The 22,498-nt window shown below is 47.3% G+C and overlaps 1 protein-coding gene across 3 annotated transcripts in view; it reads right to left on the reverse strand.

Annotated features, from left to right (window-relative positions):
- Window positions 1–22,498, reverse strand: part of LOC119379425 (WD repeat-containing protein 11) — a 448,867-nt gene that overhangs the window by 288,335 nt on the left and 138,034 nt on the right. For 2 of the 3 annotated variants that reach the window (XM_037648734.2, XM_037648736.2), the window contains 2 exons: window positions 14,377–14,557; window positions 4,160–4,244 (listed from right to left, as the gene is read on the reverse strand). In XM_037648734.2, the coding sequence (XP_037504662.1) occupies window positions 4,160–4,244; window positions 14,377–14,557 (266 nt within the window). Of the gene's footprint in view, window positions 1–4,159; window positions 4,245–14,372; window positions 14,558–22,498 lie in introns of all 3 variants that reach the window. The other variant, XM_037648735.2, reaches the window with a different exon arrangement.

Here is a 22,498-nt window from a genome sequence, read left to right on the forward strand (position 1 = left end):
CGAGAAAGAACGTGCTCTCGACGAAACGTTAGAAACGCGTACTTACGCCAAAGAACACATGTCGTGCGGGCCTTTGTCATGTAGATTGAAAAGTGCTCATTCAATAATCTCGAAATTGCACGCACTAAGATGGAACATTTTCTAGCCGCAGGCATTGTAAATCATGTGCTGTAGCATAGAAATCAGAGAGGTTCATGAGAACAACTCTTGGCCAAACATTTTGTGTATTAATCGTCAGCCTTGACATTGGTTCTCTTTGGTGCAGATGATAAAGTGTACCAGCACCCAAGCACAATCACAAGCTGGTGTGGTGACTTGGAGAAATGGCCATAAGTGCAGACACCACATGTAATAATATACTATTTGTCCGAGAAGAAGGCGTGCGACCTGAGAGAAGCGAAGTCATTTAAAAACATTGTGCACTTCGCATGCCTTGGCTGCCAGTCTTTCAGGCTTCCGTAGCTGTTGCCGCAGCCAAACACAGCGCAGTGGTAGCTTGTCGACCTGTTCTCGTCCGACATTTCGATTTGCGGCAGCACAATTGTTTCAGCGCGTCGAAAAATGGAAACACGCTGACCTCTCACGCACCACGCAGTGCAAAACTCGGGAATCCGCACACACCAGCGGCAGCGGTCGGCCGAGGTGGAGAGAGAGAAAGCGGTGAAAATACACCGGTTCGAGGCTACGCTCCTCCTCTCCGTGAAAACGGTCTATAGGCCCAATAAATTTTCCCATAAATGCAAATAATTTGAAACGAAGACATGCGCGGCTCTATCTACGAAAGGAAAACAAAAATGGTATTGCATAAGATGGCACAAAGGCGTTAAACAGTTGAACATAGCCGTGCAATATGCTTTGTCCCGCAAGGTTCGCAGAACACGGTCTCTCCCGTGTTCTGCACGGTGAGTCAAGGTTCCACTGTCGAATCAACACACTCTTGCGTGTCTTCACCCCGCACCCCATCCCCCGAAAAAAATTTCTGCCTTCACCACTGGTTGAACCTCCTAGTTCCGAACAGCCAATATAGCGTGGTAACATGAATAACGGTCTCAAACTGCTCCCGGGAGCAAAACTTGAGGCTTAAAGTGTTAATATAAGTGCCAGTATTGAAAATAGGCAATAATAGGCATTTGTGAGCATTTAGGCACGAACGCCAAAAATAGGCATTTATAGGCACCATAAAAACACTATAAAAGCCTTTCTTAACCTCTAATTCATGCTCATATATCAAAGTGGCACAATAGGAGCGCAAGGAACAAAATAGGCATTTGCCTAAAATCCGGTCTCTAGTGATTAGGATAGTAAAGTGGACAAAAAGATAACTTGCCGCCGGCAGGGACTGAACCTGCGACCTTCGAATAACGCGTCCGATGCTCTACCACTGAGCTACGGCGGCGGTCATCCTCCCGTCCACTTTATGGGGTATATATGTGGAACTTAGGAGTGTTAGTCAGCACCAGTCCTTGGCATTACTGTCTGTAAGTTCTCATTAATATTCAGATGCTTGAATGTTAATGCAATTTGCTTCTCTAGTGCACTCCAGGATGTAAGCTGCTCCAAAGTGCTCCCAGATGCAAAATTATCTGCTCCAAAGTGCTCCAAGATGAAAATTTTTGCTGCTCCAAAGTGCTCCAAAATGGAAATTTTGTTGCTCCAAGAATTGCTCCAAATCAGAATCATTCCTTGGTAGCATCACTGGGAAGTAAATTTTCATGAATGTGGCCCGTTAGCTGAGACGAGCTTGAGACTCCCGATTAGCGGAACAAGACGAAATCTCAGATGTTAACAATGTGGGCTCACAAAGCAGGCTGTGCATGTCCATCTCGCGTTACATGACCTCTGGCAGCCGAGACGGAGCCACAGAAAAAGAATGTCTATATAGGGATTTTATGCAGCGAGGCTCCGCGCAGTCTTTTCGTTTTAGTGGAGGGCTAGAACTTTCAAAAACGTTTCCCTGCCTTGGAGCTCTGCGATCGCACTTGCAATGTAAGTTATAGGTATAAGTTCATTATATTATATTTATTACTGCGACTACAGAATAACATTTGGGGTATAAAATATTAACGAATGCAAATAAAGTAAAGAATGGTGAGATGTGAACTGCATAAGCGCCTGGTCTATTTACTTTTAGCTCGCCCTTTTCAGATAAATCAAGTAGCCCCACATGCAAGAAGCGAAAGGAGATAAGTACTTGTCGCATAAAACTTCTCCAAATTGCTTGCTCCACATAAAAAAAAAAAAATTGTTTTGTCGAGATCAAATGTGACGCATATATGTACGCGCAACGCATGAGGAACACACATGAATGGGCACTAAAGAAAGGTACAATTCTTCTATTATCAGTAAATTACTCTTAAAATTCCATAATCACCAGACTCCCTGCGACAATAGTCTTGGTAAGCAAGAAAACGCACAAAAAGAAAATGCAGGTACCGACGCCACCTTGAAAATCTTGCAACAAGCACCGTGACATCATAGATTCTTATGGCGCCTACTGGGATCTACGTAGTTCCTAACCGGTAAAAACTACATTGACCTCTGAGACGGCCGTAGATTCCACATACCAAGTTTCAGGAAGTTTCGTTGACCCAATGTCCCCAAAATACGACAAATACAGTTCGAAATCCGTGACATCATGCGTGGAGATTTCGGCGCGAAATTTTTAAAGATTGAACTTTGCCCTTGATTTTCTCTTTATGATGGTGAAACTGATTGCATTCAAGTTCTCAGAGTACACTTTATCAGTCTGAACCAATTCATTGTATCACTTTAGTGCCCCTTAAAGAACTGTGCAAAGTCCAATCCCGGCCCGACCCGAGCTCGGCACCCCGAACCCGGGCCTGGCCTGGGTTTGAGGTGCCGATTATTGGTCAGCTGGCAGCTGACCAATAATCCCTCGCATACTACCTGAAGGCATCAAGTCTGCCAGAACGAGACCCTCACTATGAATGAAGGAAAGTTGAAAACGTTGATAAATCCTGACTGTAGTTATCCCACAGAATGAGTTGTAGTACACAGTATGGGGTAGTTGGCGCTGCTTGACAGCAATGCACCCAGCCTCTCACCCCCCCCCCCCCTCTTTCGATAGGAAACATTGGCATCCAGAATTACTGCTTAATTGATTCCATAGTCTTGTACAACTTCAGAAGGCAGCGGCCACGTCAAAAGTGGATGCACAAAAGCCTGCACCAATGAGCCGGACGGACAGTGACTCTGGTGCCCGCCCGTGAGCATGGCCAAGAACATGAGCGGGACTATTTCTTTATTCGCGGAGGCAATTAGTTGCCATGCTTCGGTCCCCTGGGCTGTGCCTTTTCCTGTCTTCATAAATTGCAGTGGACTACAGACATGTAGCAGTCTGCTGGAAAAAAAACATGCGCACGTAAAGTTTGATCGACCAATTAGTTATATCGAGTGCCTGCCATACTGTTTTTCTCTTAAAGGCCGCTAAAATGACGTCCTGATGCGCGCTTGGCGCAAATTATGAGATTTTTGCCGACATGTAGCAGGATGTGGCAAGTTTCACCACTTGGCGCAGTTTGGCGCAATTTTTGCAGCTACCACATTACTGCCTGACCAATGACTGGAGTATGTGCACGCTTTACATCCACAATAGCCTCTACAGTGTTTAGAAATATTACAACTACAGCCAGAAATCTGCTTTCCTTAGCTAAGCTGCACTTTCACAATTAATAATATCTGGGGTTTAACGTCCCAAAACCACAATATGATTATGAGAGATGCTGTAGTGGAGGGCTCCGGAAATTTCGACCACCTGGGGTTCTTTAATGTGCACCTAAATCTAAGTACATGGGCCTCCAACATTTTCGCCTCCATCGAAAATGCAGCCGCGCGGCCGGGGTTCGATCCCGCGACCTTCGGGTCAGCAGTCGAGCGCAATAACCACTAGACCACCGTGGCGGGGCGCACTTTCACAATTACCTCCATGCCTGCAATTTCTCATGGTAGGAATTGCTCAGGACACAGAAGAACATTACACATTTGCAAAAATACACAGAAACAGCAAGTTGACACATTTGGGTGCTAAAGAACATGTGTATTGACAAAAAAAAACTAGGAGTTCTTAGAATTACACTATTAATTTGCTTATATTTGCTGATTTTCTTGTTTCAATTATGAGCCTGAGTGGAACACTCACCTCACAGGTGTAGCGTGCAGATTGAGCTCTTTCTCTAAGGTACCAGAAGACAAGTCAAACACTTGGACACTGCCTGTTGTGTTTCCTGAAAATTAAGCCAGTCAATGGTACTCTTTGGAGACTTATAACTCTTGTCCACATAGAGCAATGAACATGATTATTAGCATTTATTATGTTACTGCAGACTTTAGCTATGTCTCTACTCATCCTCAAAATTTTAAAGGGACACTAAAGGCAAATATTAAGTCGACGTTGATTGTTGAAATAACGGTCCAGAAACCTCGTAGTGCTACTTTTGTGCCAAGGAAGTGCTTATTTTGAAATAAAATCACGTTTTAGTGGTCCGCATCACGTTAGCGCACTTCAAATCACCCGCCTGAAAGCGGTGCTTCTCACGTCACTGCTGCCGTGCCCAACGTTGCCCGCCTTTACTGCGCAGCGGCGTGCACTGGCGGCGTGCGCCATTCGGGCATCCGGCAACATCACATGTATGCGGCATTTTGTCGAACTTTCTGTCAGAGCGACTTTCACAAGCGCGCAAAACACACACGGCAGTACGCGATACCGAAACTACCCCTGAGACGTGAACGCGTGGGCGAAGCAGGGTGCCAGACGAAGCGCAGTTCGGCGAAAACGGAACTTTTGAACCACGCACGCCGTTCCCCATGGCAATGCCAGAGGTTCTTCTTTCCATGAATCAAACAGAAACGAACAAGCAGCATTTTATTATGTCTCTTGATGGACGGAAGGTTCTTTTTTATTGCAGCTAGTTTGATTGCGAGTGATTAATTGTAGTTGAACTCTCTCACGTCATCGGGATCATTTCCAAAATATGCCGCTCGTGGCGCTCATCATGTGATACATTTAGCTTAATTTCTCAGTAAGTAGGGCACTGCTGTTGATAATATTGCCGTTTTAGATGTTGTTATACATTGAGCTTTCACTCTGACAGAAATTGTTATTTGCCTTTAGTGTCCCTTTAAGTTATGCAGAACAAAGTTGGCTTTCCTTAAGTTGAAATATTTACACAGCATAAAGCCATACCCTGCATGGTTTTCTATACATGCCTGGCTATACTCCCAGTCCATCCTTTCAACCCTCATCGATCAAGTGACTGGGTTGAAAGATGCAAGTGATTGGCCGACTCATTTCAGGGTGTATTGTCACAGGGTGAATACCCCAACGCGGCCCTGCGCATGAAATGGCTCACAGGCCAAGGGTTGGTTCCCTGTTTTGCCTCCACATGTGAATTATCGTGTTCACTTTTCTCGTGCTGTGCTACTAAATGGTGACAAATTATCCTAAAGTTTACTGGAAAGAGGCAGTGAGGTGTGGCAATTGAAGGCTAGATTAGCCTCCAGGTATCACCCTCCTCCAGTTCCGATGGCACCACACAATTTTATGGTGTGCTGTAGTTTTGATCATGCTTTATAACACTGCAACTTGCCCACATGTGTAAATAGTGCCAAATTTAAAACTTATCACAAGTTCAGGAAGTACGGTTGGCCAGTGACATTGCTTTTCCTCACAAAATGATTGAAAACCATGTCCTACATTTGTCTATTAGAGAAAATTGAATGGGTCGGCTAAAAACAAATCTGCACGATACCCTGTTCCACAGAGAAAGAATAATTTAGGAGGCGAAACATTGGGCCTGCATCAGCGCGAGTCACAATAATGTAACCCAGGGGGAGGAGGAGACACGCACGTTCACACGTGCCATCACGGGTTGGGAAGTAGAGGTGTGGCGTGCCTTGCAGCGACACAAGAAACTGCTTGTTTTCCCCAGCGGTCTACGATGGTACCCAGTGTCATCTGCTACTGGTCGCTCGCGCTATGCTGCTGGATGCTGCCAAAAAAGTTTGTGCCAGTGTGGTTTGCACTCAAAGAATAAATGACATGTAGACCGCTTTAGCACCAATATTTTTCATTATTTATATTTAGGATCAGAAGCTGTTAAGGCGACAATGAAAGCAAGAACCTGGCACACTTCAAAGAGCAGATGCCCGGCAATCGTAGCCACGCGTGTATAGAAAACCACGCATGGTATGGCTTTATGCCTTGTAAATTTTTCAACATAACGAAAGACAACAATTTGTCCTAGTTTATTAAAATTCGCAATAAAAATGCCGATCAGAGTAAGCAATACATAACTAATGTGCAGGGAAAAAAAATTCAATTATATTTCTGCAGCACGTTTGAGTGGACGTGAACAGAGTGAACAGCTGAGCAACGCCTGCTGCTGCTTTGAGCAGTGAGAATCAACACTTCATAGGTTCGCCAGTTTCTCCGCTGCTACTCTAAAATGTAAGTGTTGACGTTCTAAGCATTCGATAATCAACAAGAGGATGCTGATGCTTTGTTCCAAACTGTTACAGTGAATATAAATAATGTGCAAAAAAGTTTGAGCTTTCAAAACTCTAACTGACCCTGAACACCTGAAAGAATGGGCGAAAATTATTGGAAGAGAGGATTGAGAACTACCAACAAGCAACTACGTCTGCTAAAACCGTTTCCCCAGGGGAACAGTCAGCAGGCGTAAGTACTACGCTGAGCCTGGAGGTGCAGCCATCTTTGACCAGTCAGAGTCCTTGCTCCTCCCCGGGGCGACACCTTGCATTTCTCCAGATGTTTCACTTTAGTGAAAAGACATTGTATAATCTGCCGTCTTGTTTAGTGACGAGCTTTGCATTTGGCTAGTGTGCTTGAGCTATAGCCACCTAAAGCTACCTACTGTAAAGGTGGTGCTGATACAAGTACAGATGGCCGGGAGATAGCCGGAGACTAGATAGCAAAATGAAACATGGCGCTACGAGAGCCCAAAACGAACTAACTCTTTATTTTTCCCGCGTCCCCATCTCTCAATCTCCAGGCGTGACGCCACAATACACAAAGCAACGGCTCCGCGCAAGGGCACTGTGTGTTAGCTATTAACATTTTGACACTCCTCCCCTCTTAAGAAGAATAACTACGGGTAGTACCTAAGCACTGGTTTCCTCGTCCTTTTGCTGCGTCACAACATTGGTGTGCAAGGCGCAGCCACGGAAGAGTCACTCCCCACATGAACACCACGGTTGCTTGCAGTAATGTCAGTGTTTATGGCACAGCCCCTCTGAGGCGAACTTGTAGACGGCTCGACAACCTCTTGCTCCGGCATGTCCGGAACACTTGATTCAAGGAGAAGAGGCTGTTCCCGTTGCGGTATGGCCGCAGCACTAGCAGGGAGAAGCGCATCTGTTTCAGACGTAGCCGGTGGCCCTGTCTGGGCAAGACGCAAGTGGTCACTGTGTCGGTGCCATATAGACCTATCGTCGAGAATGACGCGGGCCGACGGTGGAGTGACGTCGACAACACTGGCCCGCACCCATGGTGCTCCCTGTCGAAAGTTTCGCGCATACACGCTGTCTCCTGGTTGCAATGATGGAGCCTGCCGGGATCCTCTGTCGGCATACAACTTCTGCTTAAGTTTCCTTATATCCGTGTCACACGGGTGCTTGGAAGGCCTTCCAACCGATAGTCTATTGACTCAATGGTCAAGCACGAGCTGCCACACGGGCGGTTTTGAAGGCCATCGAGTCAACAGTCTATCGAGTCAACGGAGTACCCCACAGCTCCATTGAAACTTCGATGGCCATTGAGCGACACAAGCGGAAACAGCGTGAACGAGCTCTCTCGTTCACAGTGTGCTCGTACTCACGATTAGAAAAAGAAAACGTTAACCAGTATGCTTTAAAGCAGTATATGTGAGCGCTATCGATTATTTATTAAAGTATTTGTGTCACTTGAAATGTGCGAACTGCACATACTCTCGACATCAGCAACGTACTTGTCTTTATCGTGCCGTCTAGCCATGTATCGCTCGCCACAGTTTCGCTGCTCAACAACTTAAAAATTAAATATGTATTGCTAACTACAAATAAACACTTTATCAAAATGTTCAAACAAAAACAACAGGCATATTTGTGCTTTTAAGCGGATTTGTATTATTTAACTTTCGGTGACATGAATATGAAAATAAAGATATACGAAAGAAATATAAAGAAATACGAAATAGAGCCACGCAGTTTTTGCGAGAGACGCCTGAATTGCCTGAACCACACAACGGCCGTTCAGCATTGCCGTGTAGCAGCACGACAACTCCATCGAGTCGATAGAGTTGTGGCATTTGAATGGCCTTCGGCTGGATCACCGTTCAAAAGTGCCTGTGTGACACAGGTATTAGAAGTACTGACGTCTGCAGGCTTGGCCGCGAGACATCCAACGGTGTCTTGAAGGCTCTGCCTGTCAGGAGTTCGCATGGTGGCCGACCCGTTACTTCGTGAGGTGTAATCCTGTAGTGGAATAAGAACCAAGACAGTTGTGTTTGGAAGTTGCCTGACTCAGATTTCTTGAGTTTGTTTTTGACAGTCTGTACTGCTCGCTCTGCGGCACCATTGGACACAGGGTGATACGGCGGTACCAGCATGTGGCGTATTCCATTTAGAGTCAAGAATTCCAGGTACTGCGCACTGGTAAAAGCAGGACCAGTGTCCGAAACTATTATGCCGGGGAGGCCGTGCTGGGCGAATGCCATTCTCAAGGCAGAAATGGTAGCGTCTGCAGATGTGGATGACACAGGGAAGACTTCTATCCATTTCGAGAAGGCGTCCACTATAACCAAGAATGTATGCCCTAGGAATGGTCCCCCGAAATCAATGTGAAGCCTAGACAAGGGTCGCTGTGGAAAAGGCAAGGGTGTCTGCTGCACTGTCTGGGCAGCTCGATGTTGAGCCTGGCACGTAGCGCAGCTCTTCACACTGTTTGCAATGTCATTGTCAATGCCGGGCCACCAGACATGGCTCCTAGCGATCATCTTGCTCTTCTCGTACCAGGGTGGCTGGCATGGAGCAAACCAAGTACCTGGGCCAGCAATTTTTTCGGAATCATGACTCTTGATCCCCATAGTAGACAGCCTTCATGGAGACTGAGTTCCGCACTTCTGGCATTGAAGGGGTTCCACTCTGGTCCCACTGGGAGGCTTTCTCCTTTCAACACATATAGGTCAACATGGCTCAATACTCGATCGTCCCTTGTGGTTCGTGCTACAACAGCTGGTGAGAGGAGTCGTGGATATGCCTCCTCCAGCATGAAGATCTCAGCAGGGCTAGGAAATGCAGTGCAGTTGTTAGGCAGCGGCAGTCTACCAAGCGCGTCGGCATGCCCGAGCTCTTTGCCAGGTTTGTAGACAAGTTTGTAATTGTATGCAGAGAGCTTCAGAGCCCATCTGACTACTCTTGGCAAAGCTTGCACAAGAACAGGCTTGTTGGCACCCAGAAGTCCCAGTAGTGGCTTGTGCTCAGTGTGTGCTTCAAACGGTATGCCCCACAAGTACTGGTGGAACCAATACACGCCAAACACCAAGGCCAGTGCTTCCTTGTCAAGTTGACTTACTTTTGTTCAGCTTTTGATAAAGTTCTCGAAGCAAGAGCAATTGGACATTCTTGGCCATCGGCGTCTTTGTGCGCCAAAACTGCGCCTACGCCATAAGGTGATGCATCACAGCTGAGACATACAGGCCTGTCTTGGAGGAAAAGTACAAGAACTGGAGCTGAAGTCACCAGATGCTTGGAGGCAGTGAAAGCATTTTGCTGGTCCTTTCCCCACAGCCACTTCTTTCCATCACCAAGAAGCAAGTGCAACGGACGGAGAAGTGCAGAAAGGTTGGGCAAGAAACGCCAATAGAAATTGACGAGTCCCAAGAAGCTTTCAAGTTCCTTGACACCTTGTGGCACAAGAGCGTGCAGAATGGCAGACACCTTGTCCATGTTCGGGGAGAGGCCTTCCATACTGATAATGTGCCCGAGATACTCAACTTGGGGTATGAAGAAGTGACACTTCTCGAGTTTCAACTTGAGGCCAGATTCTTGAAGTATGCCTAGTACCGCACGGAGCTTGCGACAGTGCTCGGCATCATTCGCATGAGTTATGAGAATATCGTCAAAATAGACCCCTACATGTGGCAGACCCCTGAGCAAGTTCTCCATCTCGCGTTGAAAAATAGCTGGAGCAGATGAGACCCCAAAAGGTAAGCACGTGTATTGAAACAACCCCGTGTGCGTTGAAATCGTGACGTACACTCTAGAGGCCTCATCCAGGACGACTTGCAGGTATGCGCCACGCAAGTCCTTTGTAAATTTCTCACCTCCAGCCAGCACAGTCCACAAGTCCTCAATTCTTGGAATAGGGTAGCGTTTCACTGTTGCGACTGGGTTAATGGTGACACCAAAGTCCCCACAGATTCTGATGCGCCCATCCCTTTTTGTCACAGGAACAATTGGAGCAGCCCACCTAGCTGTCTTCACTGGAACAATGATGGACTCTCTTATTTCTTGCGTTACTCCGTCTGTGTTACTATTAATTTCTTGCGTTACTCCGTCTGTGAAGGCATACGGCAGTGGGCGTGGCTTAAAGAACCGTTGTGGAGCATCTGAAGGTACATGTAGTGAAGCCGTCGCACCCTTGAACGTACCCAAGCCTTCTTCAAACACTTCAGTGCAATCTTGCACTACGTGTTTCACATCAGCAAGTGCATGAATGTTCACTTAAACGTCGGAGACGCCGATGCCCAATTCCTGCGTCCAGTAGCGTCCGAGCAGAGTGGGTGATCCGTTCCCGGCCAAAAAAATCGGTAAGTCAGCCTCCTTGCCATGAAACTTTACATGGACATCAGCTTTGCCTTTTACCTTCTTTAAATCCCCGGATAGCTTCGCAGAAATACTTGAGACGGCTGCACAGGAATTGAAGGTAGAAAACGCGACTGTAGCAAACGCGACTTAGCAATGACTGAGACGCTCGCCCCCGTGTCCACTTCCATGCTGAGCGGCTTGCCACAAACTTCAACATTGACGGTAAAAGGTGGAGGCGCCTTGGTGTCGTCAACTTGCCACATGTCGAAAACTTCGGTGGGCGAAGTTGTAGCGGAGGCTTCATCCTGGATAATATTTACGCGATGACGGTTGCTAGCAGACAGTGAACTTCGGCCCGTGAGCGAACGCGGCCTGGGAGAGCTGTCACTCTGTGATTGCTCTTTTCGTTTCATATTGCAAAGTGGCCGCGTTTGTGGCAGTAATTGCAGACGGTCTTCACATGCTGGCAAGCGGACACCAGGTGTGCATCCCCGCAGTGATAACAGAACACGCCCACCTGCGCTGCCGAGACGCGGAGGGTAGAAAAGAAGGTGCTAGTGTTAGCCTGTGCTATCTCCCCTGCATCCTTCTTTGCTGCTTCCATTGCTAGAGCGGTCTGCACTGCATCTTCGAAAGTCAGGTCCGCTTTTTCCAGCAATCTTGTTTGAACGTCTGTGTTGTTGATGCCACACACGACGCAGTTGCGGAGCATGTTTTCACGCTCTTTACCAAAGTTGCAGTGCTCGGAAGGCTCATCAGCGCTGCAATGAGGTTGCTGACGGACTCTCCTTCCGCGCAAATGTGCGAGTTGAAGCAGAAACGCTGCACAACAGGAGAAGGCTTCGGGCAGTAGTTGTTTCCTAGAACCAACAGAATCTCGTCCAGCGTCGTCACTTGGCTGGTGAGGCTTGACCAAATTGTGAAGCAACGCATATGTTTTCTGCCCACAGCAGCTGATGAAGACTGCTGTTCGCTTGTCTTCAGCGATGTCATTCGCCGTGAAAAATGCCTTCAGCCGGTCCACGTAGCAGGGCCAGTCATCGCCTCCTTCCTCGAAAGGCTCAAGATTGCCGAAATTTGGCATCTGGACGGATGGTGGAGCGGCAGGAACTCACGAGAACATTCTTTTTATCTTCGTCACCAGTTGATACAAGTACAGATAGCCGGAGACTAGATGGCAAAATGAGACATGGCGCTAAAAGAGCCCAAAACGAACTAACTCTTTATTTTTCCCGCGTCCCCATCCTTCAGTCTCCAGGCGTGACGCCACAACACACAAAGCAACAGCGCCGCGCGAGGGCGCTGCGTGTTAGCTATTAACATTGTGACAAGTACAGATGGCCGGAACTCTAGCAGCCGGCCGGTGCTCTAGCAGATGGCCGGTGCTCTAGCAGTCACGCACAAGCAGGCGACAAGAGTGGGCCACGTGCTCCCTGCATCAGCCAGACTAGCTCTGGCATGGAAGTTTGGTTGCAGTTCAGTAGGTGATGCTGTCCCGACATCCACCACCGCGCACCTGCATGACATTATGAGAACGCGAAAAGCAGCCGAGTTTTGCCTACTAAATTATTCTTTCTCCGTGCCCTATACTGCGCCAGCCATGAGATAACACTCTGGCCCAGGTTACTTTGTTATTAACATTATAGGAAAATACGAAATGCCTAATTCAACCATTCAAACCAACATTACCTCGTTAATCTGTACCCGCTTTAAAGGCCAACTCCGGCGATTTTTTGCCCATGCCAAAGTAATGGTGCTTCTATGTTCCTGAGACGCTCCTGTTATGGGCCCGATAGCAGAAATACTTGGCAAATTGGAGAATAATTTTAAATAAGCAAAAAAGCGCAACACCGAAACCGAAACCCAACCGAGTGTACTGTATACATATGACGTAGACGTTGTTACAAACATACCGGAAGTTGTGCAAGGCATGCCGGTCACGCCGGCGCGGAGTATGAAAACTGTGACAGCCGGGACAACCAGCGAAGCGCCGGCCAAACCAACGCTGTCTGTCGCCTTGTGCACAGCAAACGCTCGCTTTAGCGGCCGAAGCGCCGAAGTTAGCGGTGCCCTCGGCTGCGTCACTTCCGCCGCCTTCCCAATACTGACGTCGCAGACGCAATGTTGCCAATAATTGTGGGAAGCCAGGAGGGCATTTGCAGACAATCTTTAAAATTCATTTGCAAACAATCTGCGCATGTCTCAAGCCTGTAATTTGGCATAAATGACGGAAACGTGCAAAGGAACGTACCCAGCGAATTTCACTGAGATCCATCGACCTCGAAAAATCGCCGGAGTTGGCCTTTAAGCGTACTAACGGTTAAAACGTAGTTGCGATGAATCCCCGACCGAGTCTCATAAAGCCTAATGCATTCGCTGACCGCTCAAGCCGTAGTGCTTCGTCCTACGCCTACCGGTTAATGCGTACCCTGCGTACCGCGATAAGTTTTTGTGCCATAAAATTTTACTGCGCCGCTGAACTTCCCGATCCCCCAGAGTGCCGCCAAAGGTTTTCCGTCTTCGAGAAGTACGTAGATCGGTCGATCGCTGATTTCGACTTCCGCGCGATTGCGACGACGCTTTTGCGAGTAAGCACCGGGAAAGAACGAAGGTGAGGCGGCGGCCACCGACGAACGCGCTAGCAAGACTTATCGCCGACAACCTTATCACAATAAGTATCTTCAGATACCTGCTCGGGCACGCGCGCGGCGCAGCACTGCTTTAAGCCTACTGCACGCTTTTAATAGGCGACAATCTGAACGCGCTGGGCCGCCGATCGCTACCGCCTCGTTGTGCGGGGCCGTGTTCAAGCGCGCGCCGCTTTGTAGAAACGAAAGCAGCTCGCTGTTGCGGAGTTGAGCAAGCGTAGTGCTGTTGTAACCATACTGCACGCTTTTATTGGGCGACCATCCAAACGCGCTTCCGTCCGCTGCCAGCACCGCTAGAGCGTCGCAGAGTGCGTATCGCTTGCAGGAAGTTCGTCATCGCCGCGTTACGGTCTGGAGCGAAGTGGGTACGAAGAACACTCCCACGACAAATGCACGCGTGAAGTGCAGCAAGCGGCCCGGCAGTGACGGCGCGAGCCGAGGCCACGCACTGCACGCAACTAGCCAGGAGACGATCGGCTCCACGCAGCCGTACCGCGTTTCACTGAAACTGTCAGTTTTCGTTTAGTAGCAGATCGCGGTACAGACGCACACACACATAGCCGACACTGTCCGTTCCGTCGCTATGTCGGTCACTGCGTATACCGGACCCTGTAATAGTTACGAAATGCTCCTTGGCGTCGCCACCACGCGCTATCGGCACTACCGGGTGGTCGTGCGAGAGTGCCAGAATCTTTTCTCCACTTTGGCAAAAACAAAGAAAAGGCTTTGCAGTGGGTAGTTTAGGGAATATTTGCTGTGGCACTGTATATATTTCTTTGCTGGCGGCGATGGCGTACGCGAGGAGATGCAAATTTTTACTTGGTGGTTAATGCGTACTACCGTTTAGTGCGTAGTTATGCGGCGTTCCCGGCAGGTACGCATTAACGAGGTTCCACTTACATACCAACAGCCAGCAAGGGCCTGTAGGTGCTCCAGTTGCCAAATGTTACTGGTGGGCACATGCGACTCAGGTGTGGTCCAGGAGCCAAGGCTTCTAGAAGTCCAGTAGTTATGAGGCGCAAGGTGCCAGAGTTGCTGCCTTTCATCATAGAGGCCAGATTCTCCCTCTTCTCAACTACTGAAACCTGTAAGGCATGTTCTTTTCTCAGCAGAGTCAGCAAGCACCATGTGAGTAAAAGCACTCTTTGTACATGAAAAAACCCTATAATGAAATAGCCTGGTAAAAACAAGAATTCAAGATTGGCAACCAGCCTTGAGCATCCACGCAAGAGTGGTTGTCTCTAGGTCAATTACTAAGAGGGGAGCCTGAAAAAGAGATTCACCGGAGTTAATTAAGGATGGGCATTCCCAAATCATGACCAATAATTTACCACTGTCCCTAAAGCAAAAAGTGTGAACTCATTGTATTTTGCCAGTACTAACATATGGGGCAAAAGCTTGGAGGATAACAAAGAAACTCGAGAAGTTAACTGGGTGGCAGCACATGATAGAATGAAGAACAATAGGTGCAATATTAAGAGATAGCAGAATGGATAAGAGAACAAACAGGTGTAGCTGATATTCTGATAGACAGAAATAAAAATGGACCTGGGCTGGCAAACTACTTCACAGTACAGGCAAGTGATGGTCAGTTAGAGCTATAGAAAGTGTAAGAGAGGATGGCAGAAAGTTAGTTGAGTTGATGAAATTTGAAGACTTGCAGGCACAAAACAGAATAAGCTTGCACAAGACAGGGTAAACTGCAGATTATTGCGAAAGGCATCCACCCTGCAGTGGGCTTAAAAAAAGGCTAATGATGGTGATATGAAATGTGCATGTATGCAACCTCATATGCTCTCAAAAATGTGTGTGCACAAACATACACGTACAACATGCATGTATGTAGCCATAATGCTGTGTTACGCCTGCTACAGCACCTGCCAACTACATATACAGTTTAACATTGATATAACGAAGTCTGTAAAACTGGCAATTTACTTTCCTATATCGAAACTTCGTTAAATTGAAATTCCATATTTTATAGAAAGTATAATCATCAAAGGCTTCGTCTTTGCACTTGAAGGCATAGGGGACATAAATATACCCAATACAGAAATACCCAACAAAGAGGACAGGGAAATGAACGCTGTTGTAGCTCAATTGGTAGAGCGCTGGCCGCAATATCCGAAGGTTGTAGGTTCGGTCTCTACCGACGGCAAGTTGTTTTTTCAGCCACTTCAATTCCTTTCCATTTCTGTCATAATTACTACACCACAGTTAAAAACTACAAATAATGTCCCCTATGACTTGCTTGGCTTCATTACGGTAAGTGCATAGAGGTGCTTTGAAAGTTAAGAATGTACACAGGTAATCAGTTCTGAGATGTTTTTAACCAAATTCGATGCCAAAGCTGGCAAATTGATTGACGCATATGTAGTAGCAACGTTACCAAAGCAGGCGAGTCAGCTAGAGTTAGTTCTTTCGTATGTTATTGACAGATGGCAGCACAAGTCAGTTTATCTAAAGTTACTTACTGATAGATGGCACTAATTACTGGTGTTGTCTGAACTAGAGCACTGCACGGGCTCAGGCCTACCCGTAAACCCAGGTCCAGCCCGGCCCATGTACCGGGCCGGGCCGGGTAAAGTAGTTTTCACGGCGGGCCGGGCCGGGCTCGGGTCTGAAGCTCCGGGCTTAGGGCCAGGCCCGGGTTCGGGGTGCCGAGCTCGGGTCGGGCCGGGATTGGACTTTGCACAGTTCTTTAAGGGACACTAAAGTGATACAATGAATCGGTTCAGACTGATAAAGTGTACTCTGAGAACTTGAATGCAATCAGTTTCACCATCATAAGGAGAAAATCAAGGGCAAAGTTCAACCTTTAAAAATTTCGCGCCGGAATCTCCACGCGTGATGTCACGGATTTCGAACTGTATTTGTCGTATTTTGGGGACATTGGGTCAACGAAACTTCCTGAAACTTGGTATGTGGAATCTACGGCCCTCTCAGAGGTCAATGTAGTTTTTACCGGTTAGGAACTATGTAGATCCCAGTAGACACCATAAGAATCTATGATGTCACGGTGCTTGTTGCAAGATTTTCAAGGTGGCGTCGGTACCCACATTTTCTTGCTTACCAAGACTATTGTCGCAGGGAGTCTGGTGATTATGGAATTTTAAGAGTAATTTACTGATAATAGAAGAATAGTACCTTTCTTTAGTGCCCATTCATGTGTGTTCCTCATGCGTTGCGCGTACATATATGCGTCACATTTGATCTCGACAAAACAATTTTTTTTTTATGTGGAGCAAGCAATTTGGAGAAGTTTTATGCGACAAGTACTGATCTCCTTTCGCTTTTTGCATGTGGGGCTACTTGATTTATCTGAAAAGGGCGAGCTAAAAGTAAATAGACCAGGCACTTATGCAGTTCACATCCCACTATTCTTTACTTTATTTGCATTCGTTATTATTTTATACCCCAAATGTTATTCTGTAATCGCAGTAATAAATGTAATATAATGAACTTATACCTATAACTTACATTGCAAGTGCGATCGCGGAGCTCCAAGGCAGGGAAACGTTTTTGAAAGTTCTAGCCCTCCACTAAAACGAAAAGACTGCGCGGAGCCTCGCTGCATAAAATCCCTATATAGACATTCTTTTTCTGTGGCTCTGTCTCGGCTGCCAGAGGTCATGTAACGCGAGATGGACATGCACAGCCTGCTTTGTGAGCCCACATTGTTAACATCTGAGATTTCGTCTTGTTCCTCTAATCGGGAGTCTCAAGCTCGTCTCAGCTAACGGGCCACATTCATGAAAATTTACTTCCCAGTGATGCTACCGAGGACTTCTGATTTGGAGCAATTCTTGGAGTAGCAAAATTTCAATTTTGGAGCACTTTGGAGCAGCAAAAATTTTCATCTTGGAGCACTTTGGAGCAGATAATTTTGCATCTGGGAGCACTTTGGAGCAGCTTACATCCTGGAGTGCACTAGAGAAGCAAATTGCATTCGTGAGTGCTCGTGTAGTCGTCTTGTTTTCTTGTGTCTCGTCCGTTCGCGCTCAGTCTATTACAGATGTGTTGATCCTACACCCTCCCTCTCTGCAAGATTTCTGCACCTCACCTGGTTTTGCACTACCTCCAGATCAGCGCACCATCACGGAAGCAGTGCAAAGCGACAATGTCATGTGATGACGTCATCACGTGACGTCACAATATATGACGCCATGATGACATCAAAAGTTCTGACGATCTATGACGTCATGATGACGCCATCACATGATTACTTTTTGCATCAATCGATTGATGCCGCCGACGGTCAATTTTCGTGTTTGATGAAACATCTGAGGCTTTCGCATTAATATTGTGTATTGAATGTTAACGGCCTGGCCGTTAACAACCTGGCCTTACATACCAAACTGTCCTCCACCATGTCACCTCAGTGCCGTGTGCGAAACAGCTCTGCTTATCATCCACTTGACAAAGTGGAATGGCTCCTTATTTTTTAAATTTTTATTGTGACAGCAATTATATGGACACTCTCGACGGGTTTTTGCCATCGCTGTCGCGGTAATTTTCTGTATAAAGTCCAAATTGCTGACATCACCCCGCGCATTCTAGCCACGGGTTAAAGCTCGCAAGCGCTGGTGACGAACGCGGCTGAAGCGGAGATTAACGAGTTGGCCGTCTCCGTCGCACGGAGAACGCATGCGATAACATCTTCCCGCATGCGGGCCTGCCCTCCATTGCTCATCAGAGAGGAAATACCCCGCCCATCTTTCGTAAGGAGCATCTATAGTCGGGTACAACTTTAGAAAAAAGCGGCATTTGCACCTCAAAGGCGGATGCACACGCGCTTCCACCAATGGGCGCGCGCTCTAGACTGACGTCACGAGCCGGACGGCCGGTGCCTCCGCTCAAGGAGAAGAAGCGGGACTATTTCTTTGCCGCGGAGGCAATCGGCTGCCGCGCTTCGGTCATATGGGCGGGGCCTCTCCTTTTTTCTAAAGTTGTACCCGACTATAGGAACGCCAGGGGAGGGGAGGGGGGGCGCATCGTTCGAAGGGCGCAGTCGCTTGTGCGCGCGCTATCTCGAGGCATCAGGAGACAGCTCGTATAAACTTGCTGTGCTCTCAACACTTACTTCGCGTTTAGAGAACTCACAGCACGAAAAGGCTTCGGTTCCTGGAGCGGCCATATTCCATTAAACCAGTGTTTTGTAGCGTTATGCGAGATCAAATCCAAAAGAGTTAGCTGCTAGCCTTACTTCGTATAACAATACAATTTGTTGGTATCGTACTCATTGCTTCGCCCTTAAACGAAACTGTGAGTTTTTTTAACCGTCAGCTATTGACCCTGGAAAATGAGAGGCGGACGTGTAACATGGCGTAGCCGCTTCACTGTGGGCCGTCAGCGACGGGCCCGCTACTGACAGCTGCGCATATTAAAACAGAATAGCGGCTGCTCCGACCAGGAGGCATGCTTTTATTAATGAGATGTTTTTAAAAAAGCAACAAAAAAATTCGAATTGGAACCCTAGCATAGCTGGTCGAGGTAAACAGCGCAAAAGACGAAAACAGAGTACAGGAGGGACACCAACTTGCCCAGTTTTCAATTCTACTTGGAACCCTAGCATGCACGAGCTCGAAAGGGCAGAGCCTTTAGGGGGTATTTACCGCAGGGTGATTACAAACTCGGATGCGCTGGTGGAATGAATTACGAAAAAGCTGTTCTAGATGAAGATCCATGAATAAAATATAGCTGAGGAAAAGTGTCAACGCGTTCCCACCGTTCACGTGCTCTTCCATAGATGCGAAGCATGGAAAATTCGATATTGTTCCATATATTTATTGCCAGCGATCCCAGATTTCATTGCGCGATGTCCAGAAACAGAAGTGACAGACATTTTAGTGGCACGTATGTAGTTATTACTAAACACTGTTTTCCTTATGTGCCGTGCGACGTTTCAAACGAGCTATCAGCAGCGTTTCTGGAACAGACGACATCCACCGATGAATCGCCACGACACTTTCTCAATACCGATAGGCCTAGACGTCACGAGCCTCTGCGGAGAGCGTGTTTTACTGTCGAGCCGACTTGCACAATAGAAGATGCGTCAACACCGTGCTTGGCATCGTGGCTTACTTGAGACGCACGCGCGAGCGCTATTTATTGAGCGGAATAATTCTTGGTTGCTACTTTGGCGGCCCCAAGATCAAGCTGCACATGTTTTGATGTGCCAGCGGTGCGAATGCCGGTGATAGACGATCCCAAAGCCGAGACTCTGGCGCAGTTTGGCGCAATTTTCGTCGATATTATCAGGATGGTGCAGTAAATACAATTTGGCGCACTTTGGCGCAGTTGGTGCAGGAGTGGAATCGCTGACTTCCACAAGGGCCAGGACAGTGACGAAGGTAGGAGTGGAGGGGGGGGGGGGGAGAGTAGGTTGTACCAGATGTCAGTTAACGTTGCCATTTGAAAGACATTTTTAATTTCATATATGGGTCATTTCTGAAGGGTATTTAAGGGCATTATTCCACCAACATATTGATACCTATCTCCAAAATGACTAAAATCTGGATGCCAGTTCTGCAATATAGAGTTTTGTTTCACGGTTATGTATCAACACATAGTGGCTGCAAGCGGTGTCTCACGAAAAAAAAAAAAAAAATGCTTTAGACATGTCATGCCTGTGTAGCTCAAGAACGTACTTATAAAAAAAAATGGGACAAACAGTCATGTGCGGGCCGCAGGCCACTAGCAAGAGGTCCACGGGCCGTGTGTTTGAGACCCCTGCACTATATAGTGCGAGAGCTACATGATACTGCTACAGCAGCGTTGGAATGTGCAGGAATAGCATAAGTCCATTAAACATATATATTCATGTTTAAAGGCAAAGCATATTCGCTTGACGAAATATCTGGCTTGAAATAATAATCATGAATTCCATGCCGGGTGATGTCCTCTTACATCAAATCATATGCATCCAATGAGTAAGTGTCGAGAAGCTTATTCGTGCATTTTTTACCGAACTGGAATGAACCCCGAAAATAGATCGCAATCACTTCGTCCACCTACTGCCAGTTGTACCAGTGTAGTCTTACCAGCGTAGGCCACCTTCTACCGCTACAACATTGTTATGAAGGCATACACCATTATAATATGGGAAAAAAGAGCCCTGTGCAAGCCGTGCATAACAAACACTGCTTAAAACTGCAAGAAGAGGCCCTCAGAGGCATTTACTGATTATACTGAAGAGTGGCACAACGTTCGGGAACGAGAGAAATGAAAGGATGAGCTGGACAGCTATTTTCATTCTGCAGAGGCTTAAAAAAGACATCCTAAATTAGCTCCAGTGGTGGAAATTAAAGACTACGACTGCCAACACCTTCACATTTCGCAAGGCAGATGTGCACCCCTGCGGCTAGCGCAAGCAGTGCAAGAAACTTAAGCACAGCAGGAAATGTGATGCAATGGCGCATGGTGTGCTTATACAGTCGATCCCGGATATATCGAACTCGGATATATCGAATTATTGGCTATATCGAACAGTTGAGAAATCCCCTTGAATTTCCCATGTAAAAGTATGGGGCTGGTGTGCACGTATATCGAACTCCCACACAGCGAAACATCCGCTATATAGAACGCTGCCCCGCGTCAAAGCCCAGAAAGTGCATTTTTCCTAACAACTATTGGTCATTTTTCGGCCGCGTTCTTATAAGTTCCAATCCCTCGTTGCGCGCGGGTGACGAAATTGCGTTGCTCTAGTTCGTTGCGCAGCGCTTGTCAGTTCACCGGTACATTTGAAGCGCGGTCCGCAGGTTTTAACGCATGGGCTAGTGTTTTTCAAAGAGGCTGATTGCCGAGGGCACCAAAATGAGAATTCGAAGTGAATAGGCAGCCTTGTTGTAATATTTGCATTCCCTTCCTTGTCTGTTCGCGCACGATGGCATGCGGGCCCGCAAAGCATGGCCTTCGAGATCCGCAACCTTGTGACATATTTTTAGTGTTTTCGGCGTTTACTTTACCGAATCGTTTACATGGAACAAACATATTGACACGGCCATAGCAAAAGCTAGTAAGATGCTTCACTTTATCCGCAGGAATTTCAAACAGGCGACGCGCGAAATCAAGGAAACTATATACCGTATAAACGCGTGTAAGGGCCGCACCCGTGTAAGGGCCGCACCCCGTTTTTTTTGAAGTGCATATTCTAAAAAAAAAATATCCGCGTAAGAGCCGCACCCACACTTTCCTCAACCAATACGTATTCAAAATGCGCGCGCGCGTAAGCTTCTAGGCGTAGTCGATAGATGGCGCAAGGAAACGCAACGATCATCATCTTCACCAGAGTATATAGATATATATTTTTGGATTTTATTCGTGTTAAGGTGTTCGTGAAGTGGGCTAAAAATTTCAACTTTTTATTAGTATTCATAGACCGGCCAACTAAAGGTTAAAGCAGGATTTTATCTTTAGCTTCTCACATCTCTATACAAACGCGCTATCGGCGCTATCCATATCGGCATTAGCATCACGAACTTTGGCATGGCTATGGTGGCTAGATATAGACCCTTTTCATAAGTACGCCACCTGACGGTGGGCTTTTCGTCAGTTTCACTTCGCAAAGGAGCGTGGGATAGCCAGCGCCATCGTGAGGGCATGGAAAGCGAGACGTCAAATGCGTGAGTGCTGTGATGTTTGTGTTGGCGGCTAGTTCTCCGTGTCATCCGCTGAAATCTCACCGTTTGCGTGCTTGAACGAGCTCTTAGTAATCTCCGTTGGTCTTTCCGCGGTGCTTCCGATGCACAATGAGTAACATTTTGTACCCTTCAACGGGTTGGAGGAGCAGTTTGGCTCGACTGCCGCGGGTGCAGGACCATGACCACAGCCAACTCGCGTGCGCGCCCGGACCAGGAAAAAAAAGGCTCGCCAAAGCTACAAACTTCTCACCGAAGGAAAGGAGGACGTCGCTGTCGTGGAACTATGTGACAGCAACTGGTGAAATTCCTGCAGGTCTGCCGCAAGCCACACCACGCAACTATATTCCGGATGCCACGCGTTGGGTATATTTGTTGAGACAATTA

The sequence above is a fragment of the Rhipicephalus sanguineus genome, chromosome 1, assembly GCF_013339695.2.
Source record: "Rhipicephalus sanguineus isolate Rsan-2018 chromosome 1, BIME_Rsan_1.4, whole genome shotgun sequence".
NCBI classification, from domain to species: domain Eukaryota; kingdom Metazoa; phylum Arthropoda; class Arachnida; order Ixodida; family Ixodidae; genus Rhipicephalus; species Rhipicephalus sanguineus.